This window comes from Diachasmimorpha longicaudata, chromosome 5 (genome assembly GCF_034640455.1).
Source record: "Diachasmimorpha longicaudata isolate KC_UGA_2023 chromosome 5, iyDiaLong2, whole genome shotgun sequence".
NCBI classification, from domain to species: Eukaryota; Metazoa; Arthropoda; class Insecta; order Hymenoptera; family Braconidae; genus Diachasmimorpha; species Diachasmimorpha longicaudata.
Genome location: NC_087229.1, coordinates 3,349,884 through 3,376,832, shown reverse-complemented (window position 1 = coordinate 3,376,832; position 26,949 = coordinate 3,349,884). Strand labels below are relative to the sequence as shown.

Sequence of the window (26,949 nt, the reverse complement as noted above, 5' to 3'; positions counted from 1 at the left end):
ACTGCCAGCGCTGTCAAGCAATAATATAAATTGCCAACACCAATAAATTTGTAGAAAATTGTCACAATTGTTTTTTTATGCTCCATAAGATTTAAAAAATGTCTTCCCAGAAATTTCTCTCGACCTCTTCCTTCGAATGATAATACCAAACCACAGACTATATTTATTGTACTTTTATGACTTCGTTCCTGCATACGACATAGTTCATTTTTATGATTTTCCTAGTAACTGCGTCGACGACGTAGCTGTGGGTGCGGATTTCCCATGACTTTGTCCTTCGATCCCTCTGGCTTTTCCTCCATATTTTCACGATTCTCCTGCATATAGTTCTCCACTGCAGTGGTCACCAACAAGGACGTCATATTCAGAACCTCCGGTGTGATGTAAGCCCTTGCAAGCTCCTTCACTTGCTCTTTAACCTGATTATGAGTTATTCCAAACCCCTGGAAGGTAATAGTGCAGAGAGGTGTCAAGGTACACATTGAAGTCGTTAAAATGAGTCCAACAATCATGAGGACTATGAACTGAACGATGAGGAGAACTGCGCGACCTCCATAGGACAGAGCGAAATTTCCTAGAGGTACTAAGCTAGAACTGATGATGGAAGACCATCCGACAGGGCTCTGGTGAGACTCGTCGGCGGGGACCAGGTGGTAGGCTTTGTAATTGGAGGGCTCGTATTCAGGAAATCCTGGGAAGTTGGACTGCAATGCTTGTACACCTGGGGCATCCCCGCTTTTTCGGATGTTTTGTGTATTAGAGGAAGGATTTTGTTGTGAGGGTATAAATGCACTGCCGTACGTTGATGCAGCTAACGCCAGGAATATGATGAGTTTCAGCATTATGTCTTTCCTAGAAACGTAAAAAATTTTATTAGTTTCTTAGTAAAGTGGTAAACGATGAAAAAAGTGAAATCTGTTTTACGCATATACAACTATCTTTTACAACTTGAAACTGATTAATTCATTAATTATTATTAGATAATCATACAATAATGACAAATGGTAAAAAATAATAAAAAATACTTTTTCCGATAGTGCAACGGAAATAAGTTTTTTTTTAGATCGGTGCCATAAGAATCATATGTACCTTCATAATTGCTAAATAAAATTGGTTCACTTCTTTCACTAAGAAAATAAACACGAGATTGAAAATACTGAGAAGAAGATGAGAATATAAACGAAATATTTCTTTAGATAGGGCTAAAGGAATATTTCTTTAAAAGACACCAATTAGTTTTCACGTTCCTAGTAGTTGCAGTATTTGGATGCAAAAATTTCTTGAACGGAATGACAAGAAGGTGAAGTAAACGAATTTAAATTGAATTAAGAACATATTCGATTAGCACTATTGAATGAAATATCTCCTGACGTTTACGTTTTTTTCTTTGCGACACTAGTTACCTTGTTTTCCAAATTTCAGGGCACTGCGAACTCTGTGACGGCAGCAGTTAAACTGACAAAGTGAGCCATACCCTTTACTCCTTATATTCCCTTCAGGGTAAATTTCCAAAAGTACAGCGCTCTTAGTCACCTCAGGCATGTCATCCTTTAAGAAGGTTCATTAGGTTGTCGTTAGAGTAACCGTTATCATATATCATCTTCAAGGATATTCAGGGGAACGATTGGTGCGGCTCCTCATTTCGTTGTATCTTCCATCAGCTTAACCGAAAGAAACGATACCTTGCTGAGACGTAATTAGCAGAACATGTCAACCAGGGTAAAAATGCAAAGGAAAATGGTCTAAGGAAAAAATAAATTACCCCGGTAATATTATCTAGTTGAGGTGTAAAAAAATATGAAATTTCTTTAAATGTATTGCACCATACCATTGAAATTGAAAATAGTATATTTCTTCATGGAATGTATACATATTCACACTCACATTCACTATATACACTCACTTCGTTCATAAGAAGTTGTATAATGGACTTGTAACGCTTAATGGCTAAACTATAATACATTTCATAATATCGAAAAAAAATCAAAAACAATGAACATCATGAAAGTCCTTTGGTAACCAAAAAATAAACAATCTATCCTCACCTTTTGTTAGATCTATTCATCTTTGAACTAACTGAATATTTGATTGAGTACCTCAAATGCTCGTTTTTTTTTTGTGGCACTACATTTGTCAGGTAAAACTTTACATTTCGTGGTTTACAGCCTTAATTCAATGATACCAGTCACCAAATTTTAAGTAGACTTAAGCAATTCCTTAAATATTAATAGCACCGGAGAACGTCACTATCATTTTTTCAGCATCATAGACTCTTCCAAAATGGCCGCCCTCAAATTTTCAGTCTCGTCATCACTACTGAGGCTCTCTGTCCTGAGGATTCTTCGTCGTTTCCCCACAGGATCAACAGAATTTTCTCTTTTTCTTTTGTTGTTGGACTTATGATCAATGTCTTCAAGAATTGTTATCTCGTCATCTGAGCCATCACTGAATACTTCCTCCTCTTCTTGACTAGCACTCACGCAGAAAGAATCGTACATGTAGGTGTCGGGTTCAATAGTTTGGGAAAAAATCTCAAGATCTGGTGGTGGAGTCTTCGGCTTTTTCAGGTGAAATCCACACTTCTTCTTCGGACTTCTTGTGCTTTGGAGATAGTAGGCCTTCATGTCTACTGAATCATCGTGTACCTGAGTGTGACTGACAAAATCCTTGAGATCCTCACCATCATCTTCCTCAGAGGAATCAGTTATTTCCTGACAATCATCAGATTCTTCAGCTTCGTCATCAATAAAATTATTTCTGCCCCGATCCCTTCTGCTTCCCATTGTTCTCGTTCTTCCCTTTGAGGAACCACTTGGTTTAATTGACACTTTTGGTCGGGTTCTTGGTGGTATTGCCTTAGGAAGGGCAAAGTTATTTGCAGTCGAGGTATCACTTGCTCTCTTGTTACTTGTACTTGTAATTTTTAATGAGATTTTACTGTTAGTTTTGGGGACTTGATCAGAGACTCTTGATGATTCCTCATTTATTCGATATCCGGTGAAGACACTTTTGTTGATCTTCGTTGTTGCAAAATCGTCGTCAGAATCTGAATTTTGCTGAGTTATAAACTCTTTAGTGGGCTTTGAGAATAACGTAGCACGAATTACAGCTAATTTATCATCATTCAAGGAAGAACTTTGGGGTTTGGTGCTTTTGGGGGTTTTGATGGAGTTGTCTGGGCTTTGAAACCTATCGTGGGGGTTATCACGTCTTTTGTTAAAATATTTAGACGATGAGAATTCACCCGAGGAGCCCGCGGACTCACTGATTCTAGTCGGCGTCTTGCTGCTTCCTTTGAAGAATCTCGACTCGGAATTTATGACCTCCGGTAGCACCTCGAAGTCACTGTCCCAATCAAAATCCTCCAAATCATCGCCCAATATTTTATTACTTTTCTTATCGCTTGATACCACTGAAGGCGCAGTGATGCATTTCGAGGTAAAAAGTTTCTGTGCTTTATTCAATTCACTGGGTTTCGCAGGAGTTTTACAATGGTTTGGCGATTCATTATGAATGACCCTCGTCCTGGGTGGCCCAGTTTCTATTCTTGGAATGCTATGCACAACTTTTACTCGATTATCATCAGCTTCAAAGAAATTCTTCAGAGATGTGTTATGACTGGATGGCCTCTGACGTTGGTTAACAAATTTTTTCACCCTTTGATCGGATAACTTAAGGGGGGAAGGGATAAATGCGGATTTTGGATCGGTTACATTGGCACGACTTGTGTTGGTCTGAGGGGTGAAGCTTTCGGATAGCATAGACGCTTGTGGCATTGTCTCTATTTTTTCCATGTCCTCCCAAGAATCAAAGTCATCCTCTAAATTTATTAAGTTCATTTCATTGACATTATTAGAAGACTTATCTCCTCGCTCAAGAAGAACTGCGTTCGTTGTGGCATGAGAATTCATTTGTATTTTATTTCCTGTACTGAATTTACTAATTTTATCGACCATTTTTTTTGAATTTACAGTTGGCATCGCAAATGAATTTCTTTTTTCCTGAGAATTTCTCTGACTCGATATTTCAAAACAATCGTCGAGTTTCCATTGTCTGATTTCACTCGGTTTTTTCTCTCGTATTGGTAATGCACGATTTTGGGCCTTAAATGTACGATCATGGTTTAAGTCTACTGCAGGACTGAATTGAGTTTCCTCAATGATATCAATAACGTCGACGTTATCGTTCAGCGAATTTGCATTGTCCGCCTCTGATTCTCTATTCTCAGAAAGATAGGAAAATGGAATATCAATGTCCTCAGTTTCCACCAACACTGGACTGTGGCACATGCTTTCCGTCGCTGGATCATCAATATCTATCTGTATCGTTTCAATATTCTCAATCGTTTTATTCACTTCCTCCTCACGGGGATTATTTTTATTTCTATCAGTTGTTACCTCAGGCTTCTTAATATCAGTCGTTCTGGAGTTGAAATCGAACTGAGTTGCATCGAGATCATCGTCCCAGGCTTCATCGAGAATACTCTCAAATGCACTCTCTGAGTAACATTCAGGAGGTGGAATTCTTTCGTGAGTTTTTACACTTTCATTGGGTAACTTTGTTTTTGCAATGCCAATCTCTGGACTTCGTGGAATTTCCTCGTCCGAAGAATCATCCAAAACTCTTTCAAAATCACTTTTAATGACAATATCAGCATCCAAATTCCTACGAACTATTTGACTAGTGCATTCTCTTTTATTATGACTCCAGTCAACACTTTCCAAAGGTGGTGATTCTCGTTCATCACCATCCACTTCCATATTAGAGTCACTAGTGTTTAACAGGTCCTCGAAATTATTGCCACAGTCCATGAAGCCCTCGGGGCTGTGGTAATTTCCTGCACCCCCTGAAAAAATTATCCCAGGAGTGATTTGTGTTGGCTCATGCTGCACAGCTTCGACAAACATTTGAACATTCTCTAGACAGTCGCAAACTGCTTCATCAGGAACAATCAAATTATTTAAAAAATCATCTGCACAATTAGGTGCTTCAGGAGCATACGCGATCACGAAATTTCTATTTTCTTTATCCTCATTATTATTATTGGTATTATTACACTTTTCGGATTGTCTGGTGGCACAGAGAGTGAGAAATTCAATAGTCTCATTATCGTTAGTCAGGAGCTGCACATCGGATGGCTTAACGGCCTCAAGGATTAAAGAATTAGCCCTGAGAGGTTGGCTGTCAATCTCGATAACCCCCGCTTCCTGCATTGTTGGGGCTACAATATCTTTATCGATCTCATCGTTGGATACTGTTGTCAAAAACCTCAGTAATCCATCCTGTCCACTACCTTTTCCCGCACTACTAGGATTTTTGGATTTTTTAGGTTTAGGTCCTTTTTTTGTTTTCTTCTCAGCCTCCCCTTGAATTTTCGTCTTCTTACCTTTTTTCTCTCGTGAGTCTTTCGGCAGAATTGTCATGTGGATTTTGTGAACTTCAGGGTGTATATCCTGTGGTATCATTCGAGGACTGGAGTTGTGCAGAGCTGATATAACTCCACTAGAATGAAGAACTTTATTATTCAGTGAATCTCGTTTTGATAGAGCCGCTTGCAGAGTTTGGTGCTCTTTTCCATCCGTAACCAGAACAATTATGTGGCCATTACGTTTACGTCCTGTTCTACCCATTCGTTGAACGAGTCTCGTTGGTGAGTGCTGAGAAATGTCAAAGCAAACGATGAGATCCACTTCACCAACATCTAATCCCTCTTCTCCAACTGACGTTGATATTAGAACGTTGACTTGATTATTCCGGAAATTCTCGAGAGCTTTTGTTTGTTGCTTTTGTTTAAGTCCAGCTTGTCCTACGAACACCTGGGGGCGAATGAGAGGTTGACATTGAAGAAGTAAAATGTAAAGTTCGTTGACGATATCTCGATATTCAGTGAAAACTATTGCCCTCGTATTGTTTTCCTTATCCTCAGCGCGTTTGAAGTGCTGGATCAATATACTTCGTAGCGTTTCAAACTTTCCATGACCAAAAATAAGATTTTTCGGTATTCCGGTGATACTTCCGTTCATGTACGGTCCGGCTTCTGGGAATGGCCCAAGATACTGTTTGATATTCTCCAATAATTCTCTAAGTTCTGGTTCATTATCCAACCAAAATTTATCAGAATGATTTTGATAAAAATGAACGAACGCTCTCAATCCATGACGGACAATTAACTCGTAAGCATGGTACATGGTGAGAAGAATGGTCAAGGTCTTCATGATGGATCCATGATTGGTAGATTTATTTGTACGAGATTTGTATTCGTTTAAAAGATAGAAAATTCGGCCCTTAGATATTTGCGCGGCAGATGTTTTGAGAACATTATACTGGAAGAGAATTCTGACATGTCGATCCATTATCTTGATGTATCGTTCTTTGAATTCGGATAGATTTTGACCCAAGTCAACAAGTATTATGTCAACTTTACGTTCATTAATGTAGGGAGTGATGTCTGGAGATGTATCATCTCGTAATTCCAGGCGAGTGATGTGAAGATTCCTGATAACGTCTTGGACTGCCTCCAATTTACTTCCAGGAGTCGCTGAGAGTGCGAGAATTCTGAAGTACGGATTAGCCTGGTGCATTATGCGAATTGATTCGCAGTAGGCATACTTTCCGAGGGCTTTGTGAGCCTCGTCGATGACGATGCACTTTACGAGATTGACAGGGACAATGGAGCGTTCCAGGTCTTTCTGAAAGGTCTGAGGGGTAGCAAAGATAACGCGATGATCGCGCCAAGCTGCAGCACGTTTCGTTTGATTTGTTGCACCAGTGAGCTCGATTGTGTCACTAATCGGGATTCCCATTATATCGTGACAAGCGTCGATCTGTTGGGCAACCAGGGGCTTTGTGGGTGCGAGAAAGACAATTATGCCTTTTGGATACCAGCGGAAGTAGTTGTACATCACTACAGCTGCTATGAAGGTTTTTCCAAGACCTAGAGAGGGGTAGGAAGGAGAGATAAGATTTCTTATCTTCGTTCACCACTTTACGATGAACTCATGCAATAAACATAGCTTTCAATACGTAATAAAACTTACCAGTTGGAAGACATACTAAAGTATTATTGAATAATGCAGTCTTGACAATGGAAAATTGGTATTTTCTAACTGGAAGATTTTCGGGGTAGATCCAACGATTGCCAGCCTCGCAATCAAAGCCCTTGGTCTCTTCATCGGAAGACAGAAGAGGGACCTGGGAGAGGAGCTCCATCGCTCCTAGAGGTTATCGGGTTCATGAGATTTCATCGATAATATGATTTGATGATCTCATTAATGCACTTGGATAATTCTTGATCCATTTTCATGCTTTAGGAGCTTTTTAATCGTGGCAGATATAATGACAGTTCACCGGTGACACCAGGAGTGTCAGGTTATGGCGCGTTCATCGATTGATTTGTCCACTAACTGAGATAATTCCCCAAAAATTCATTGAAAATCCATTTTATCAATCAATGAACACAACAGAAGATTTAAATTTGAAAGGATTACGTAGAATCTATTGAGCACAATTTTTAAACCTGATTATGGTAGCTGTAACAATAACATTTGTGGCTGCCAACTGCGCATGCGGACGTAAAGACTCAACTACTGCCATCTGGTGCGGTAATCAAACGGCGGCAAATATGAAATTATTTTTGATTTTAGTCTCTAGATGTGATAATGGAGAGACCTTTATGTTTCATGAGTGACCCCAAAGTGATCTCAAGTTGAGATCCCCACTCAACTGACTGGATGGGGAACAACCAACGACACTTTGACAATTTATTCAAGGGAATTCCAATATTGGTAATTGCAGTGTTAAAACTGCTAGTCTTTGATTTTGCGAGTGAATCATTAACATTACTTTCTTTGAAGATTGCAAAACTAATATTAATTTTTACATTAGAAGATGTACTGAAGTATACGACAAATACTCTATTTCTTTCAGATTTCCGACCCATGAATGTGGTCGGATAAAATTCATGGAGAGATGAGCCTCTTCAAGGATTCAGGTTGAGTTTCACAGCCTCCTGACGAATCACTGATATCAATTCTTGGTTTATTAAAAATATAAATCTCAAGCCAGCAACCTGCAAAAGAGAAAAAACACTAGAACAATTACACAGTGAATTTTGCACTAAAAACTAATAAATATCTTATATCAACGTAACATTCAGAATATTAATAAACTTATTCCAAAAATTATTATTTTTAAATTATTCATAGAAATGTCTTTGCTTCTCTGATGATCTTAACAATCGTCTGTCATTCTAATTTTGTTTTAGATTGAGTTCGATCGGAATATAGAGTTCTATATTCCGTTCAATAAAATTCTGAGGGTCATACAAGGCTCAAGTTAAACTACTGGAGATGATACCAACCTCAATTACACTATTATTATTAAGTTTCATCTTATTGCCAGCGAGGATAGGTCTGCTGTCGACAAAAATCGGACGCTTGCCCTCTGAAGACAGGAAGAAATCTCCATTATTCCTCAATCGTATCGTCGCATGTCGTCGTGATACTTTCCAGGCAGGTCCCTCCAGTGTTAAATCGACATCGACATTGTGATCCTTTGTCGATCTACCCACAGTGATTTCTTTAGATCTCATAAGATACCTCACAAGTCTTCCCCTCAGTACAGCCAACGTTTGATTATCAAAATCCGGAGGATTGACACCTGTAACACTGTCAACAAGAACCTGCCATCTACCCAGTTCATTCTCTAATATTCTGATTTCCCTTTTATTCTTTCTGTCCGCCATGGCCAACTCAGCGTCAATCATCTCATCCTTTTGATCGGCCAATTCACTGTCGTTTATCATGTCTTCAGCGTCGGAGAAGCTCATAACTGCATCAGAACGCGGCAAAGGCTGGACACTCTGATCAGGAAGTAAGTGATACTGTTTCATTAATAGCCAGTGGGCCATCAAGGCTTTGGCTGTTCTTGCTGGGTAAAAAGTTTGGGCGTTGGTTTCCAAAAGCCTTTGGAAAGTTTCCAGTGTTGCTTGTGGCGTCTAAAAAAACATTTTTCCAAAATTATTTCAATTACATAATCATTTCTATAAGTTGACAATCAGGAGTTTCAAATATATAGGCATGTCCACTGATCGGTAAAGTTTTCTTACTGATTTTATCGTTCCCAAGAGATCCTCCTCAGCTTTACTGTACAGAGTTCTTGCCTGAACACTGGCAATTAGTTCCGGATGCAAATTTCTCATTGCCTGAACTGCAACCCTTGAAACAGCTGAGTCATAAAGCAAAGCGTACCATCTCTGCTGAATCTCCTGCAGAGTGAATCGACAGGAGAATTTGGTCCCTCTGTGTACCATCTTCAAGTCATTAGTTTGTTGAACTCCAGTGATGAGAGCCAAATCGTCGGTGGGTTTCCACCTTCCCAGGTCCTTGGTTGCATTGATAGAGTGATTATGATTTTTGTTCTTTTTACTTTTTCGTCCAGTTCCATTGGAGCCGCTTGGTCTGGGAGGTCTTCTGTTGATTCTTTCGGGCTGGACCACTGGCGGTGCGATGGGGATGGGCGGGGGAATCGGTGGTAAAACCAATCCGTCCAAAGTCCCACTCGAAGCAGACATGCTCCTCGATTTTGAAGTAGATTTTCCACTCGTCGTCGGTGGCTGAAGGTTGAAGGTTGTCTCTACGAGCTCATCGTCAAATTTTTTACGTTTTATTGTCCGAGATGAGCTGAAAAAATGTAATAGAATATTGAAAATGACTTTGCTTGGAAAATAAAATTGCTGTTATGAGCTCGTAGGGATTGAAAGAAAGAACCCAAAAGTCCAAAAGAACCCTAAATATTAATGAATCGTAAAATTTAACGCGGCAGAAACAAAACCGGCTGAACCTACGAGAAGTGATTAAAAAAAATTAACGGGAATGGACATCTCCTAAATGAACTGTCAAATAAATACGAAAAAAATGAATAGTTTTATTAGCCCCCAATTGTAGAAAAAATATCGACATCAATTTACGAGAGGGTGAGAGTTAGCCGTTGATTCATGTGCTACGCAATACCTGATATATATTACCTGCGCCTTTTGGTTCCCATTGAGTCCATCGACGACGATTCCATAGAAATATTTCCAAATCCATCATTACTAAGCGATAAATTTGCTTGCTTTAAACTAGATGTCGATGATACATCCATTATTACACTCTACTCCTGATTGGGATTGACAATAAACAGGGTAAACAAAATGACTTTGAAAAAGAGGTTAAGAAATTCATTGACAATTTCACAGGAGAACCACTTCGGTTAGATGTCTCGCATTGAACAAATGAACAAGATCACCACCGAACCAACTAACATACTTGAAGCCTTAAAAAAATCTTCACACGAGTTTATGGCAATAGAGTGCTAATAAACGATAACAATTAAGAAAAGTATGTTTTTCAGACCGAAACATAAACCATTGTGTAGTTTTCAATCAGAAGGCGCGTTCGCAAAACAGAGTATGGTGCACTCAAAGACACTTCCAAAGAGGATAGACCAAAGTAGAGGCTCAGTTCTGGGGGTTTGACTGACGCCAGTTTCTCCACGTTACCGACACGATTTCACCCCCGAGGAGACGGGGCGCCACGAGTTCTACTGGGGTATCTGCATATCGGCCAAGCGGGGGGGCTCCGTTCGTACTTGTTCAACTGTACAAATGATCAACTGTACACAAAAATTTCAGACGGTGAGAGTACCACTGTGAAGGGATTCAACTGTCGAGAGAAAAAGCTAGGCTGTACATGTGGACCCAGCGCCACATGTAGAGCCTAGCTTTTTAGAATTTTAGAATTGTCAAACGGTGCTCTCACCGTTTGAAAATTCTGTGTACAGTTGATCATTTGTACAGTTGAACAAGTACGAACGGAGCCCCCCCGCTTGGCCGATATGCAGATACCCCAGTAGAACTCGTGGCGCCCCGTCTCCTCGGGGGTGAAATCGTGTCGGTAACGTGGAGAAACTGGCGTCAGTCAAACCCCCAGAACTGAGCCTCTACTTTGGTCTATCCTCTTTGGACACTTCCGCTAAGGCTTCTGCATCTGGCAGACAGAGATCACCACTTACAAATCACCTGTCGGTATGCGGGTTCTGATTGTGGCACACGGAGGACACTACTCGCATAATTTATTCAAAAATAAATGAGAAACTAACGAAACATTTGAAGCTGTCTACAAACGGCTACACACAGAGTACAAACGATACAATTCGTTCATTTTGGGAAAAGCAATCTCCTGTCTCTATCTACATACGAATTATAGAAAGTGTGCTCCAACGGAATATCAACGGCGAATGAAAATCCATCTTTACAACTACTGTGGTGGGGGTAAACACGGTGCTGTTTCATTTATTCGTCTTGGAGTACCCTCTACCCTGAATTTTCTAACAACAACCTCAAAATTCACTGCAACTCCGATTCGACAATTCGAATAGTGTGCACAACGAAATAAACCCTTGACAGACGCTTGGAAAAAAAAAATTCGGAGTGAACAAGGTAAATGTTACTGAAATTACGTACATTACACTGAATTGTACGGAACAACCATGGAACACCTGAACGCGTGAGAGGGTTTTGGCAAGCTTTTCAATGGTTTCATGCATTAATCTGGGTCTACATGTGATGATGATGATCTTGGTACATGCAGACTAATCCATTGTGCCAGTTATCCAGTGAAAAATGGTCACAAATCACTTTGAGGAACTAAGGAACGTACAGATAGCTGTGCCATATGCTTTAGGGGTTAGAGACTCCCTGAAACTCGAGGGAAAATTCTGTAAACTTTTCTTTGAGAACACACTCGTTCAGTAGATAATTATAATAATTTGATTGTTTTCTAGAATGGCTCGTGGACATCAGAAAATTCAATCACAAGCGAAGGCAGCTGAGAAGGCTAGCAAGATGAAGAAACAGCAGGGCCACAGTGCCAATGAGCAGAAAAAAGCTGCACAGAAAGCTCTCGTTCATGTTTGTGCTGTTTGCAAAGTAAGTCCTCGAATTTATTGGCAGCCAGGTAAAGAGGAAGTGAAGGGTATATTTTGAAAGATATTTTGCCAACTCTGCAAAATGAGTGCTTAGAAAAAGACTACTCTTAGGACCTAATGACAAAATTATGAAACCAATTTGCGGGTCAATGTTAACAGTCTTTCTCCTAAGGATCTGTTAGATTATCTTTCGAATATTGTTTCCACTGGATTTCCATCACGTAGGCATGCCCATAAATTATAGTTGTATGATCAACAAGAAAAATACAGAATATTTTTAAAGAGTGTTGACAAAATCAGTTTCATAAGTATCTTTTGCCGGCTTTTGACTCTGAACAATTATATCTGATATGGAGTAAATAACCAGAGGATCGAAATGTAATCAAAGTCCCTCTGTTTGAAACTTCAAAATCAAAAAAGATACTATTTCGTTGAAATATAAAAATAATGATATGTTCGTATTTCAGTATTTTTTCTGCAGGAGAAATGGAGTTTTCTCACTGAACACTTGAAAAAACAATAATGGTTGAACGCTGTTATTACAGGCTCAGATGCCGGACCCAAAAACGTACAAACAGCACTTCGAGAACAAACATCCGAAAAATGATATGCCAGAAGATTTGAAAAATATATGAAGGTGACAATTCATCTGGTCTCGAGCGAGCAGACAACAGGGAAAAGTGGCAAGATAACGTGAAGAAGGAACAACATAAACAAATAAACGATTAAATTAATTGACAAAAGTAAAAGAATGTTAAGAAAGGGACGAAACGTAAACAAACGTTAATAATACGAGTGATACATAGTGTAACGTTTTATCCACTTAATTTCAATCGCATTGATTCATCGCGGAAATAAAATGAGATCCACTTAAATATTTTTTATTTTTATTTTTTCGATTTACATTAATAAATATGCACTTACCACTGTTATTGGATGCACGTTAAACAGTTTATCAATTAGCAATTATTCAGTGATAATGAGTGTTTATCATTATTGATAAATGTGCATTGAAAGTGTAGATATTAAAAACCATTACTCCCTGTTCGTTTTCTGTTTCACTCAACTCTCGCATTATTTGTAATAGTTTATGATCGATTTGTTCTAGAATCAATGACTGCCAATAGCAACTAAATTATAATCTATGTTATCTAGGAGAAATGAAAAGAAAAATGTTGGAAACTTCAATATTAATATGGCCGCCATTGATATAACAGTTGTTTTTTTTTCAAATTGATAGAAAGTGAATCAATCCACTCGTTATTAATATAAAGCTGATTCAGTAGCAATGTAAACAAATCACATGTATTTATAAATAATCGCTCGTCCGTAATGAATTTATATTAAATTTTTCCGTCGAAATGTTCAATTGTACTTAATACTTGGTCTTTATTGAGGAACGAATTAAAATCCTTGTAATATTAATTTGTACATGCACCAAGTGTTGGTTGTATATTTCCATGATGCTTCGTAATACCTGTGGTAGCCTTTAGTGAATATTCTATGGAAATAATCGGTAGTGTTCAGTCTCTTCAGACGAGTTGAGGGACATCTTGATAAATTAAAAAAATTATGTCGTAATGTCGATAATTATTCCCGATTTTTTAAGATATATCCCTTTTTTAAATTTGGGGATTGAGAAACGTGATACCATACGAGAATAATACAAATTGAGTCGTGCATATTTTCTTTCGAAACTCAATACGAACCAACTGGTTGGTGCTATTGTCATGGGATATACCTTAAAATTGAAAAATCCAGCATTTTTTCACTCATTCAATGAACATCGTTATTGCATCAGCAATCCCTGTATGAGAACGATTTGGCAGATGACAAAACATAAATGAATGCGTTGTTATATTATTATCCTATTGATTCATAAGAAACTATCATATCCTTGTAGTGGAAGTGGGGTTTATGGTATATATCAAAGGATTCGTATGATTCTTTTATCAATAATGAGTGATGTCAACTTGCCGATCTGTCGGTCAGCTGTGATATGCACGTTTCATGACTCGTTAAATAATTCTACGATGTTTTCCAAGTATGCGTGTGTGTATGTTTGAATGGATATACATAATCAATATTCTATTCAATGATTTCTCTTCAACAAGTGATGCAATCTGACAAATGATGTTTTCCTACGGTCGAAGAATTTCAATGACCAGTGGAACTGATTAGATTTTGAAGCTCATTTCTACAGCAATTTTCTAGTTATTCATCCGAAACTCGACAAAGCAAATTCAAATTGTTCTCCATTTAGTGTTTATGGTTTTTTAAATACAACTATCGTTCTATCCGAGCGATTATGATGATTAAAAAAAGAAAATCCTCATTTGTAATTCACGTTTTTTAATTATTTCATGAATCTTCGGAAACTAAACGTTCTATTTTTTACAGATGGTGAAATCAGTTTGTAACGATTCAATATCGACGTCCAAATTCAGACCTGCATATTTCAAATAATAAAATTATTGTTAAATGGCCAGAAATTGGGGGACAAATAACGTTTAAACGAAAACTCTGATGCCCTACGATAGAATAGAACAGCCTCTGACTGGCAAAAACCAACTTCTTGGACATCCTAAGGGTTTACTAACTGTAATGTTTTTTTACATATTTTATGTTTATACTGTTTTTAAAAAATAGGTACTATCTTGAAATCGAGGTAGACTTCACTGGATTCATTTCAATTTTCCCAGGCAACATCCACACTATCTCGCTCACCCCATAAACATATATATTGCATCATGTTGATATAGGTTCAGTATATGAGAGCATAATAGTATCTTCTATTAATGCTGGAATGTCAAAGATCACTGTGACAATGAAAGAGACCGTCCTATTGGACTACCAAAAATTATAACTCTGCATTTTTCTTCTCTGTAATCTCAATGAGAATAAAACTGAAGACTTTAGTTCGATCATGTGGAGAAAATGTCCCGTGGGATTTTTCCATGAGATGAAAACTATATGAATAATGGAAGTCTAGGTGGTGAATAGAGAAACCAGTTTTTCTTTCTTCGTGTCATGCATACAAGCACTTTTTTCTATAGTCATTTGAAATAATCATCTTCGGCCTAAAACCTCTGAAGATTCTGATAGTGCTTGCCGTTCGTTTCTTATCAAAATCCTCGTTTACGATAAGTGATTACCTATACAAGGAAAAAATTTCATCATATATTCCGTTCATCCATCTATTTTCATAATACCAATGGCTCGATTATTTGTCTCAGTTCGTATAAATAGGTGGGGAATGAGTGAAACGGCTGCCAGTTTGGGACGAGCTCTCCGGGTCATTGTGTAAGATAATTTTTTAATTATCCTCCGCGTTCTGTGTTTTTTGCTCTCAGTGATCTCATTGGAAATCTTAAGTAGCAACGTGGCACACAATACGTAAAGTTAAATAACCGTCAGCAGCGCGATGAATAAAAATTATTGAATTATTGAAGAAAAGTTGTCCCATTATTTTTCAGTTGGTTATATTTTTATTAATTGTGAAAATTTATTGGAAATTAATAACTGAAAAAAACGGGGAAGACGTCCATATGCGAGCTTAGCAAAATCCTGTGAAAATGTAGTCAATTATCTTGCTTAGCATCATTAGAATGCTGCAATAATCAACATATTGCACATTTCGGTTTAAAATAACGTAAACGAAAAGAAGCGAAAGTGTCATTGAGAAAACAATTAGGAAATTACCCTGACAAAACCTGTTGGGTAATTTTTATTGAACCATTCTCTTTGTGCGAGACATCAGATCATTAACCCAAGAGATTCTCCTATTCCATTTTGACCCTTTCGAGCTTTTCTAAGAGTTGCATCATTTCGGTAGTAAATTGAAACATTTCTCTTGATTTCAGACCTTACGGATCTTACGTGGAAATTACCTGACTAGATATTTTATCCTTGAAATAAATATGAATGACGAAGTGTTCGTTACCCGCTCTCGTGGAGCAGCTGCCGAGGGTGTGAAGGACCAATATGCAGATGGAAAAGCCGCGAGGGTCTGGAGTATGTACATCGGTGACAAGAAAAAACGAACACAGAATTACAAAGATTTTCTCGTTGGAATTTTAAGAGGGAAGGGATGCAAGAGGATACTTGATGTTGCCTGTGGTACTGGGGTTGACTCTGTGATGCTTTTGGAAGAGGGATTCGAGGTTGTCAGTGTCGATGCCTCTGACAAGATGTTGAAATATGCGTTAAAATCGAGATGGGAACGGAGAAAAGAACACGCCTTTGACAATTGGGGTAATTCAGGATTTTTCTATTGTATTACTTTTGCTAAAATAATTATTTTGGTAATGAGTGATAAGAGAAATCGCGGAATGAACCTGTCACTGAGGAATTTTTCGGTCATTGAAAAGTCCACACGTTTCTCTTCAGTCAATCAACGAATTGAATTTTCTAAGCATCAAAATAACAGTAATTGTAAATTTACCATTAATTGATTAGTTCTGACTTGGTGCACTTCATGATGCGATCAATCAATCCACAAAAGGGTGAGACTCCATAGGTCATGCATTTCACACGTAAAAGATACAATACTTTATACCTTTTATCTTTTTTCCGATTAACTGTCATTAAACCATTGTGTTCCGGAATTATCTAGTTATTGAAGAGGCGAATTGGTTAACGTTGACTGATGACATTGCTGATATAATTGGGGATGGATTTGATGCCGTCATATGCTTGGGTAACAGCTTCGCCCACATGCCTGATAATTTTGGAGATCAGCGGGAACAGAAACAGGCCCTGAGGAATTTTGAGCAATGCGTGAGGCCCGGTGGACTGTTACTCATTGATCATCGGAATTATGATCACATTATTAGCAGTGGAGAGACTCAGATTAAGTGCATCTACTACAGCGTAGGTTTCTCAAATATATACAAACAATTCTGTAATGAATTGGTAAATTAGAATAAGTGCATTAGGCCAGGCTCCAAGCAATTTTATTATCGTTTTTTTTTCAACGAGTCATGATGGTTATTTATTTTATAAATCGATTTTATATAAAGTCAAAATATTTGAAAAATTGCTGAGAAAAAGAAACAGCGAACGTATTATGGCATTAATTTAAATATAAAATGTTTCAGAATGAACACATAACAGACATAAAAACCTCGGTTCTGTTGGTCGCTGGAAAACCCCAGATGGTTATCATGGATTATATGGTAACATTAGACAATGGCAAAGACAATACCAGCGATTTTCGTCTGTCCTACTACCCTCATCTCCTCGAAGTTTTTCACAACATGCTGGCAGAAACATTTGGACCGAATGCTAAACACAATATTTATGCTGACTTTTTACCTCTCGAGGTAAACACCACTCCAGGGTTTTATATTCACATGTTAGAAAAAAGTATGTGAGCTCTAATTTTCAAATATCGATAAATCATCGATAGACATGCGAAGGGATTTTCCAACATAAGACTGATAAAATGTCAAGTGTTCACAACTTTGATAATGAATAAAAACCGTGAAAGTGAAGAACATGAATTTATTGAAAATAAAAATAAAAAAACAACTGGTGATAATGATCATAATCTGTTGCTTGCTCCAATGAACTTGTCTTCTGTCTCTATCTCATTGAGAATGAGAAGCCTTGAAGGAAGAGTTCTGTGTACATTGTCTAGGGGATAATTCAGTGGGAAGAAAGTCATGTGATCGGTCATTTTCATTTCGATTTCATGTTTTATTAGATATGTACGGTAAACGTACATAAACTTGATTTTTAGAGTATTTTGTATAAATAGTAAATATACACGTTGGAAAGCCAAGACTAGAAGGTTTTCATTTTGTTTGTTAATATCACTCCAGCATTTCCTCCTTTCGTAGACATATAAGCTAAGGGGTTTTCTACTGTACTCCCTTCATTTTCTTCATTGATTTATGTATTTGTTTGGAAATTGAAATGATATAATAGTCTCTATTTAATATGAAAAGAGTAATCGTGGAGATGTAGAGTTTGGAATCACAAATTCCACCTACTTAGTCATCATAAAATTATCTCATTAATAAGTGATTCGATAGGAAATGATCATGAGCCCATTTTTATGGGATATTTTCCGGTTATTATAAAAAAAAGGCGTCTCGTGATGTTTTCTCAAAACCACTGATTCACGAGATTAAATTCATAATTGACAGAGATATCGTTTGAATCAAATTGATTTTTCTCCCACGAACCCATAAAACATAACAAAATTAATTAACATTATTTTTAAAAATAAAATAAAATTATGAGTTAATAACGACAATTTTCGACCCCGTCCGATGTCGCACAGCCGAAGTAAAAAAATGGACGAAGTGTAATAAGTTGTAGCAAAGTTCTCTACACTCCTTTCCTTTCATATTTTCTCTATTTCTCACTAAATTCACCTCAATAATTAATGTAATTCCTATTAGACCCGTTTCGTCATATTTTCTTCCAATATCAGTTAATAATCAATAGAACAACCCAATCGTTTTGTTTTGTTTCTTTCGTTATTATTAAAAGTTACGATAAATCTAAAACCTCTGAAGCAATGCAAAAATAATATTATACTTTTTTTATTTAAATTCCGTACATATTTTTTTTGCGAAGCAATTGAGTGAGAAAGGAAGGCAGTTGAACGAGCTTGCACGTTAAGGGCGGTCATTAAAATGTTTCGAGTGAGAAGTTCCGCCGCGCGTGCGATTTTTTCTTTAAATTCTCTTTTTTTTTAGTTTATGTATAACCAACAGCATTTTAACTTTCGCATAGAATTTTGTCAACTACGAATAGAGCCAGCTATGTCGTTTCCTCATTTTTCTCATTCTGTCATCTAAAAATCTAAGTAACAAATTGTTGTTCATAATTTCTTTCATATTTTTCTTTAGTTTAACACTTTGATAATTTGTTCTCTTCACTTAATTCAAATAATAACAGAGATTTGGGGCAAAATGTAGTTTTGTTATACTATTACAAATGTTTTTGACGTACCAAACAAATCAGCCGCTGACTCTCATCCTTGTGAATATCAATGGCGAAGTTTTATAATTGAGGGCATTAAACTATTTTTCACATGATCAATCATGTGGCTTTGGATGGGAAAAAAATCCATTTGAGCCAAGTTTCGTCAAGTAAAGTCGATTATTAAAATCGGAAGGCTCGACACGGTGATTTGATTATCAATGCGTTCATAATATGACATTTGATAAATACTACTATATATAATAGTAGCATTTTCTTGATAACAGAAATTACATTTGTGTTCTGAATCCATCGATGTAATGCCAACTACTATCCCCCTGGAATGTCAGTAAAAAAATTCATTTTGCCCCATTCTCCCCTACTACTAACTCACATATTTTCATCCCACGCACTGCCTTATATATATTTATATTGTACTATATGTACAATTTATTACATTATGTATATTATATACATCTAATATTGCTGTTTGGCTGTTTTTATACACGATATCCATCCTCAATCCAATATTGCATTAAAATTTTCTCCATCATTTTTTTCGCATCTTAATTTGCTAATTATTTTTATGATCCTTCATTGCAGAGCCTAAAAGATGCATAGAAATAGATGAAGACATTTCTCATTCCGCAAATTTTTCGTATTTAAAATTGTCTTAAGATTAAATCACAAGTATCTCAATATCCTCCTTGCGATCCCTCCTTCGTGATTGATATTTTACTAAACTACCCTCCCATACGGAGCTTTTTCGTTATCAATTCTGCAGCAAAATAGTGAAAATTTACGAGAGGAACAATTTGAGTCAATTTTTTGTCGAGAGCACTGTAAGAATACCGTTGAAAGATTTTCCTTGTAATTCAGAACATTTCGTACAAAAAAAAAACCGGTGGATTTGGTCAAGAACGTTCGTTGCCGCCAAAAAACAATTTCTATTTGAGCCATTCAAGATTTCGGGCGACAATGATAACGTGACGCAATTTAATTCTCATTCCTACGATACTCCTGTGCCCCTAAAAAGCTCCGCGTATGAATATGCTTGAAATAATCGCCAGGGCGCTTCAATTGTGATTAAGGAGATACGTCTGTAATCAGAGAGACATCCGTTAGTCAAATAAATAATTGCAAGAGCAAAAAGCAATTATTTTTTGACGAATTTACCAGCCTTTTGCAAAAAAACTGAACTGCTGATAAATGGAAAGTAATCTATTTCATATTTATCATTTCACCATTTTCCCACAGAATTGATCACATATCTATCTGTCATAACATATCTTAGATATTCTTCATTTATCATCTCAAAATTCTCCTTAAGATTCTCTATAACAAAGTCCCTTAAACTCCACCGTAACACAGCCACTTGCAAATTTTAGTCTTGTAGTTAGATTTTTTCATAATAAAAGCGCAAATAAAACAATGAATCTTATATACGTAATGATGCAACAATGGATAAATACTAAAAGATACCTTAGTTCTATAAATGTCCGAAGCACAATGTCCTAAATATCTTGAAATTTTCACAAGTATTCTCGAGGCCTTGGGGGCGGTCGCTTTTTTTCCCTTTCAGTTCTTTCACTTCTATCGCCGCCAGTGTCGCGTTCCTCGCACTCTAACATTTGTGTTGTTTCTGTAGCGTCAGTGGGTGAAATGGGCTGAGTAGCTAGAGGTGCGAGAGGAGCTAAGGGTGCAGCACCTTTATTTCGCGATTTACTTCGTCGTTTACGAAGAATCAGAGGACCCAGGGCTGTGGAATCATCTCGAGACGTTGAGGCTTGAGTCAAACGTTCCAGGAGTTCTTTGGAGACATCTCTCGATGTGTAGTCGCCTCCCGGAGTCACTGGCTCCTTAGCCTTCTCGGTTTTTTGGTCTGTATGGTGGTGATGGTGACGGTGATGATGATGCTGAGGGAGTTCTTTCGCTGGCATTCTTTCATGTGGTTCTCTGGGATCGCTGGAGATCGCTAGAGGCTTTTGATCTGGTGATGTTTGAGTGCCTGCGTCATTGGCACTGTTACCCGAGATGAGGAGATTCCCCGGACGAGCTGGAGTCGTGCCAATTGGTGGTATTGGAGGCAATCGGCTGATAACACTTTGTAACATGTCCTCCAGCTTTGCTAGTCTCTGATTCACCCGCTGAACTTCTAACTTCAGGTCAACCTTGACTTCAAGGACTGCTGCGAGAATCTCCCGGTCCTGGCCGGGCTGGGAGGTGATCAAGCCTCCATCGTACGACTCTAGACGACGCAGAGAGAGCTGCTTGGACTCTATGGCTAGGGTTGTGCTTGGTGGTTCCTTAGGTGGTTCGGGGTCTTGTACTTCTTCGATGGTGCCACTCAGTTTGGAGAGTTTCGGGAAGACCTTATTCATACTGACGGAGGACGAGGGACGAGAATCACGGGCACTCAGGGTCCGTTTGAAGGTGTCCGTGCCTGTTCCGGTTTCACTTCCCGAATCCAGGCTCGAACTTCCTGTTGAAGGAATTGAGATTTATTTCCAGTGTTTTTCACTGATCACGCTAAATAATAAATTTACCAAGTAGACGGCCCCATTTACTCGCTCGTGGTCGAATAACCGTCTCGATATCGCCAGAGGATGGTTTTCTAGCGTGTACGATATCTCCGTCCTTTCCATCCTTACCATCGCCCTTCTCTATATCCGTAGGATGTCTCTCCCTCCGGAATCTGTTTCAAGGTAATGACAAAAAAAGGAGCGCTTTAATCACTGCTTAACATCGACTCGCGCAAAAAGGCCTTTTATTTATGAGATTTTCATCTTGAGGAGTGTTAGTACAAAAGGCCGGATACTCTATGCGGATTAGAAGATATTCTTCATCTTGTTTTGAATCAGAGCTTGACATTTTTCGCATCAACTCCGATGAATGTTCATGTGAAGTATGTGAAACTCTAGGAATATTTCATTCATATTTTAGCGAGTGTAAATGATTTCATGTTAATTCAGTAGTTAAGTGGTGGAAACCATTTGAAGCGACTTTACTGTAGAGTAATTATTTAATGAATGTTTTGACATTGGTAAAGGTAACGGAATATTTATAAGAAAAATTCTATTTCTCGGGGATTGAAGTCCTAGAAGAGACGAGAAATATAAAAATAGCATTTTTTAGGAGAATATCGAGAAAGATTTTGGCATCTTAATATACAGTTCCCAAAACTTTTCACTTTATATGGTTCAGTGGCTTTTCACTATTTGAAGCCCAATGCAATATAGTATAAACTTTGTCTACTGATTTTACATTCGAGTAAATATGAATAAAATTTCCTTTTTATTGTTAGGTTTTTTCATTTTTTATTAGTTGTTGGCATTTCTTACATTAATTTATTACAAAATTGGCTACAGAGGCTATAAAGGGTTACAGCTCCAGCGGTGTTCACGAGCAACCTACTTTGGTGTGCCTACGGGAAGAGTAAAAAAGATATTTTTTGTTTTTTTTTTTGTTCGATCGTGTGATACAATCCGTGTGATCGACAGACGGAGAATCGCTCAAGTGTAAACTTTGTGAGATTCAAAAAAGAAATAATTAATTCTGAAGAACGACAAAGGGATAAAAAAATCATAAAACTCGTTAATTAATTGAGGGAAAAGTGGCAAATATAGCTGAAAAGTTAAATAAATTTGTAATCTCACAATAGTCCACACTCAATCAAAATATTAATATACAATTAGTTAGTCATTCGAAATATTACATTAATAATGAGTTAAAAATGGAATTGAAAATAATATCGAGGTAATGAGAGGAATTAGTTTGCGTGAATTTTGACAAACGGTCTTAGAAGAAATGAAAAATTTGTATCTTCGATGGAGTAGACTCATGATTTTTTATAGTTTGTCCATGTTTGATTACATGTTAAAGCGGATAATGTCTCACTAGCTCTAATTGAAATAAAAATTAATGTCAAATATCCGAAATGGGACACGAGAAGACGCGCATTCCCTAACAAATAGTTCACGTAATTTTTCTTCACGAGGTGGTTCAATAGTAAACTATTTCCCAAATTTTAATCAAACCAAATATCAAATAGAAAAGAAATATAGTACATTAAATTCTAATAAATCGGCAGATTATGAACCAAGCCGAAGGCGAGGGCGATGAACTCGGTCCGAAGATCGATTTCTACAGTTTCAGATATGATAAAAAAATACAATTATGAATGTATTTTTACGAAATGTCTGTCACAGCTCACGCAATATTTTCACTCTCCAAGGGTATTTGGCTCGTGCTTTTCGAATGACTGAATCGAATAATAATCACAGCATTAATATAGATATGTATGAAAAAAATATCAGGTGATAGAAATATAAATTTGAATCCTAGAGTGTTCATAAATCATGCATTCCGCCGCAGTATGGCTTATAACCATTTAATTATTGAACATTAGCGCAGAAGATTAAGGATTAGAAAGATAGTGTGAATAAGAAAATTAAAAAATCACTGAGTCAGTTAATCAATTGATCAATTAGTGATTAACAAGGCAACGCAAGAGTATGATTTTATAATTTTCATTATCTTCAAATAGGGATTCGAGAATAAAATGAAATAGAAAATCTGGAAAAGTTAGAGCGATGGAAAAATAGAAAAACAGAGAAGGGTAATAGTAAGTTAATAGAAATGGCTTGTATTATTCGCTCTATACAGTTTTATAAATTTTACGTACAATATCGAGACGTGGGACGATGTTTAATGGAACTCAACAGGTGAATCGAACTTTGCATTTGATAGCATTAGAGAACTTTTTTCTCAATCTGATAAATTTTTAATCGATTCCATCATTTTGTTGGATATCTAATGGATTCATTAGCTATTCCCAAATGGTTATTGCAGAATATTCAAAACGTCATTATGAAAACTATTTATACATAACTCCGTATCATAAACGGTGAATAACGCTCTTTATTCACCTTTTACGCACGTACTAATGTAAAATTTGCCATGAAACAGGTGCGATAGAGATTGCCTGACTCGTTTAATTAGAAAACTCGTTGGTGGTTCGTTTTCCAACCCTCATAGTCGTCATAAATTTTCTACCGGACTTGTTCCATAGCACACTATTATAGTAATAGATATCGACATTAGTAAATACTCTCGTAAAAATGTACTTTTCTAAGATTCCATATTTCCCTGAAATTCATCGATCGGAAACATGAAACTCCACTTTCTAACTGATGAAAGGTTTTCTTAATTCGAATTGATTTGCATCACGTTTAATTCCACCGTCCCGCGTATCTATTTCGTAAGTATAGAATGAACAATGGTCATGGTAATGTAATATAAATGACTGGTTAAAGAGAAATGCGCATAATCCTTCTAAAGGCGTATAATTTACAGCACTCTAGCATTCGTAAATATATGTTTATAAATATCTATGTTATATACATATATTTATGGTACCCTGTGTAACTTCAACATTTCGGAATTGTTTATGCCTTATTTTAAAAATTATCAAAGTTCCTGTGAGTCCATTTTTTTCCTGGACTAGGCTCGTTAACAGGACCAACTCGAATGTTATGAGAATGATATCTAAAAATGGCGTAAGGCTACTTCCAAAATGTTTATTCGAGGGCTCGTATACATAACAATATGAGAAAAAAAAGCCTCGCAGTTATTCCATAGTTGAAATCATGTTAACATTTGCTTCATTTGAATCATAACGATTATCAAGATTTAATGAAAAAAAAACTTACTCAACAAAAGAAGGATGAAATATCTATGAGAAACATAAAAAATTCATAATGGGTAATACTAAATAAACATCAACATATGGGTAGAATGAAAATTCAAAGTATAAAACAAAGAGAAGAGGAATAATTGGTTAAATAACCAACAATAATGAATCATCAGTGAAATATGAGGGATCAAGATTTGGAAAGAAAATTTGAAATGTTTGTATAGAGGGGTAATTTAAATACGAGGAAATTACTGATATACGTAGCAGTTGAAAAGAAATGGCAATAAATAAATAATGTAGATTAAATAAATACGTAATAAAAGAAATTGCCTAAAACTTGGCCAGGGTGGTAGAACGTTGACGGTGAGCTCCTCGTCTGAATCCTGTGGCGGATGATAATCAGGCAGATGCCGAGGTGAGCCAAACTGGGAATCCCCGTCTGTCTTGAACCTTGTGTAGACAACATCCAGTCAAGCAATCACCATATCAACATTCGCCAATCAAGACATTGCCAATTTTTTTTCAATTTATTCTATATATTGCTCTCTCCGTTCTGATTATAGTTTAGTTTATGGTATTTAATTCTGATTGGTTGTGGAAGACCAATCAGTGAAGCGGATTAAAGCGAGATGAGTGCAACATATAAAGTCAGTTATGAACATTTATTTCAACTTATTAAGTAAGAATAAATCAACGATATGACAGCATTACTTTCATGTTGAGTATGAGAATTATACATATTTCTTTGAACGGTATTCGTGTCATTACTTAATAATAAATGATGATTTGGTGATGGAAATATTACATATTTTCTCAGTTATGAGTCAAGTGAAAATTCAGGTGGTAATAACAGGTTTTTTTGTTGAGTCTCACCTCGAGAATATTTTCCGAACGAGATGATCCTGGGTTTGGTCTAGCTGTGGCTCATTTTTTCGACGCTCTGCCAGTTCTTTCTCCCTTCGAACATCCGCGACTTTTCGAAATATGAGCTGAAACGAATAAATGTACAGAATAATTTTCGTAACCACTGGTCTAGTCAGTTATGACTGAAAAACATGATATCGATTCTTCTTTTGACATTTCGTTTTCTGTCAAATATTCCCTATTTATTTGGATAAATATAAGGAAAAATAAAATTTGATCATCATATATCAACTTTTTCTAAATTTGTAGGGAGAAATAAAGAAACCATGACGTATAATACGCTTATAGAACGCTAGGATAATTTATATAAAAATTTTAGTGCGACGCGATGTTCCCTCTGCTATGATATTACTTTTATCACACATATCAGCGAAAAAGATTGCGAAGAAAATCATTCTTTGGTAAGAAACAAAGGAGCTCGCCGAAAATACGAGACAACACGAAAATAAACAATAGCGCTTGGTTGTTATATTATGTACACTGTATCAAAACAAAGATATTTCCATCCAATGTTGGATATCCCACAGTAGAAAAAATAAATAACAACGTGAGAGATTTTCGAAAAACCAGTCGAGGAGTTCATTGATCACTCGAGAGTATTTTTCATTTTAATTTTTGACAATAAAATATGTGTGACAGTGATAACTCAGAAGATCAAAGTGATCAACCTTGTGCAAAGAAAGTGAAACTACACTATGGTATACTACCAAGTCATCAGTAAGTAGATTGTATTTTTCAAGTCTCCATAAATGTAATTATTATATTTTTATATTTAATTAATTATATTCATATTAATCATATTAATAATTTATATAAATTATATTAATATTATCTTCAATTAAGTATTCTTTTATTATTCATGAAGGAATTAATATAGAAAAATTTATTAATAAAATTTATATTTGCAAATCTTTAGTCATATATTGCAATAATTGACTAAGATTTGAGTTCAATGAGTATATTGAAACCACACTTAAAATTTTTTTTTTTGTGTATTTCAATATCATATTGTTTTAAATATTTCAGTTCCCAACAATCATCAGAAGGATCACAAAATATTATTATTGAAACTGGACGTCACCCTGATCAGTTAAGCACAAGGCATACTATCAATGTTGTGTAAGACTTTATTAGTCGAATAGTACCAGACGATTTTAAACTATTGCATCTATTGGAAATATGTGTTCTTCACATGTTTTTTTTCTTAAAGTACCAAGAAAAAGAAAAAAAGTCGTTATTGCCTCAAATCAGATAAAAAATTTTGTAATCGTTATCTAAAAAACCAAGAATTTAAGAGCAATGAAATTTATGAACACGACATGACTTGGCGAAGATTCTTCGCCACTTTTCCATTTCATCCCCTGCCCGAAATTTCTCTGCTGAGGGCGCTAATTTACGCTCACGGATTCATAAAGTTTAATAAAAAA

The 26,949-nt window shown here is 36.6% G+C and overlaps 5 protein-coding genes across 20 annotated transcripts in view; 2 read left to right on the top strand and 3 right to left on the bottom strand.

Annotated features, from left to right (window-relative positions):
* Nucleotides 1-1,462: 1,462 nt before the first annotated feature.
* Nucleotides 1,463-7,687, bottom strand: LOC135162866 (uncharacterized). 3 transcript variants are annotated; one of them, XR_010299028.1, is made up of 3 exons: nt 7,038-7,687; nt 2,046-6,934; nt 1,463-1,661 (listed from the first exon to the last, which is right to left on the bottom strand). XR_010299028.1 is itself a non-coding variant. In XM_064121782.1 (2 exons), the coding sequence occupies exons 1-2, from the start codon at nt 7,207-7,209 to the stop codon at nt 2,250-2,252; spliced, it is 4,857 nt and encodes a 1,618-aa protein (XP_063977852.1). In that variant the 5' UTR covers nt 7,210-7,687; the 3' UTR covers nt 1,831-2,249. The 3 variants fall into 3 exon arrangements, 1 of the variants encoding a protein (XP_063977852.1); XR_010299029.1 differs by having other exon boundaries at nt 1,617-1,742; XM_064121782.1 differs by lacking the exon at nt 1,463-1,661 and having other exon boundaries at nt 1,831-6,934.
* A 155-nt stretch (nt 7,688-7,842) lies between these two features.
* Nucleotides 7,843-10,505, bottom strand: Rcd5 (Reduction in Cnn dots 5). The gene is made up of 4 exons (XM_064121789.1): nt 10,025-10,505; nt 9,107-9,680; nt 8,360-8,995; nt 7,843-8,068 (listed from the first exon to the last, which is right to left on the bottom strand). Exons 1-4 carry the CDS (start codon nt 10,141-10,143, stop codon nt 7,979-7,981), a joined length of 1,419 nt encoding a protein of 472 aa, XP_063977859.1. The 5' UTR covers nt 10,144-10,505; the 3' UTR covers nt 7,843-7,978.
* A 669-nt stretch (nt 10,506-11,174) lies between these two features.
* On the top strand, nt 11,175-14,309 carry LOC135162676 (zinc finger protein 706-like). 3 transcript variants are annotated; one of them, XM_064121409.1, is made up of 3 exons: nt 11,175-11,479; nt 11,824-11,968; nt 12,513-14,309. In XM_064121409.1, the coding sequence occupies exons 2-3, from the start codon at nt 11,825-11,827 to the stop codon at nt 12,600-12,602; spliced, it is 234 nt and encodes a 77-aa protein (XP_063977479.1). In that variant the 5' UTR covers nt 11,175-11,479; nt 11,824; the 3' UTR covers nt 12,603-14,309. The 3 variants fall into 3 exon arrangements, with proteins under 3 accessions (XP_063977479.1, XP_063977481.1, XP_063977480.1); XM_064121411.1 differs by lacking the exon at nt 11,175-11,479 and adding an exon at nt 11,486-11,759; XM_064121410.1 differs by lacking the exon at nt 11,175-11,479 and adding an exon at nt 11,487-11,725.
* Nucleotides 14,310-14,356: 47 nt separating this feature from the next.
* Nucleotides 14,357-17,752, top strand: LOC135162673 (glycine N-methyltransferase). Of its 3 annotated transcripts, none has more exons than XM_064121401.1 (4): nt 14,357-14,568; nt 15,831-16,221; nt 16,583-16,839; nt 17,067-17,752. In XM_064121401.1, the coding sequence occupies exons 1-4, from the start codon at nt 14,494-14,496 to the stop codon at nt 17,340-17,342; spliced, it is 999 nt and encodes a 332-aa protein (XP_063977471.1). In that variant the 5' UTR covers nt 14,357-14,493; the 3' UTR covers nt 17,343-17,752. The 3 variants fall into 3 exon arrangements, with proteins under 3 accessions (XP_063977471.1, XP_063977472.1, XP_063977473.1); XM_064121402.1 differs by lacking the exon at nt 14,357-14,568 and adding an exon at nt 15,122-15,270; XM_064121403.1 differs by lacking the exon at nt 14,357-14,568 and adding an exon at nt 15,403-15,544.
* LOC135162669 (potassium voltage-gated channel protein eag) overlaps nt 17,459-26,949 on the bottom strand; it is a 35,476-nt gene continuing 25,985 nt past the window's right edge. For 6 of the 10 annotated variants that reach the window (XM_064121387.1, XM_064121392.1, XM_064121389.1 and 3 more), the window contains exons 12-15: nt 25,472-25,587; nt 24,929-25,048; nt 21,450-21,598; nt 17,459-21,385 (exon numbers count right to left, since the gene is read on the bottom strand). In XM_064121387.1, coding sequence (XP_063977457.1) covers nt 20,436-21,385; nt 21,450-21,598; nt 24,929-25,048; nt 25,472-25,587 — 1,335 coding nt within the window. In that variant the 3' untranslated portion in view covers nt 17,459-20,435. The remainder of the gene's footprint in view (nt 21,386-21,449; nt 21,599-24,928; nt 25,049-25,471; nt 25,588-26,949) is intronic. The other 4 variants (XM_064121394.1, XM_064121395.1, XM_064121396.1 and 1 more) reach the window with 2 other exon arrangements.

Coding starts and splice junctions, on each gene's coding strand:
- LOC135162676 (XM_064121409.1), top strand. CDS start 11,825: ATGGCTCGTGGACATCAGAAAATTCAATCACAAGCGAAGGCAGCTGAG. Junction 11,969..12,512: donor ATGTTTGTGCTGTTTGCAAA/GTAAGTCCTCGA, acceptor CTGTTATTACAG/GCTCAGATGCCGGACCCAAA.
- LOC135162673 (XM_064121401.1), top strand. CDS start 14,494: ATGCCCTACGATAGAATAGAACAGCCTCTGACTGGCAAAAACCAACTT. Junction 14,569..15,830: donor ATCCTAAGGGTTTACTAACT/GTAATGTTTTTT, acceptor TCTTGATTTCAG/ACCTTACGGATCTTACGTGG. Junction 16,222..16,582: donor ACACGCCTTTGACAATTGGG/GTAATTCAGGAT, acceptor GGAATTATCTAG/TTATTGAAGAGGCGAATTGG.
- Rcd5 (XM_064121789.1), bottom strand. CDS start 10,143: ATGGATGTATCATCGACATCTAGTTTAAAGCAAGCAAATTTATCGCTT. Junction 9,681..10,024: donor ATGGGAACCAAAAGGCGCAG/GTAATATATATC, acceptor ACATTTTTTCAG/CTCATCTCGGACAATAAAAC. Junction 8,996..9,106: donor TCTTGGGAACGATAAAATCA/GTAAGAAAACTT, acceptor ATGTTTTTTTAG/ACGCCACAAGCAACACTGGA.
- LOC135162866 (XM_064121782.1), bottom strand. CDS start 7,209: ATGGAGCTCCTCTCCCAGGTCCCTCTTCTGTCTTCCGATGAAGAGACC. Junction 6,935..7,037: donor TTTAGTATGTCTTCCAACTG/GTAAGTTTTATT, acceptor ACCCCTCTCTAG/GTCTTGGAAAAACCTTCATA.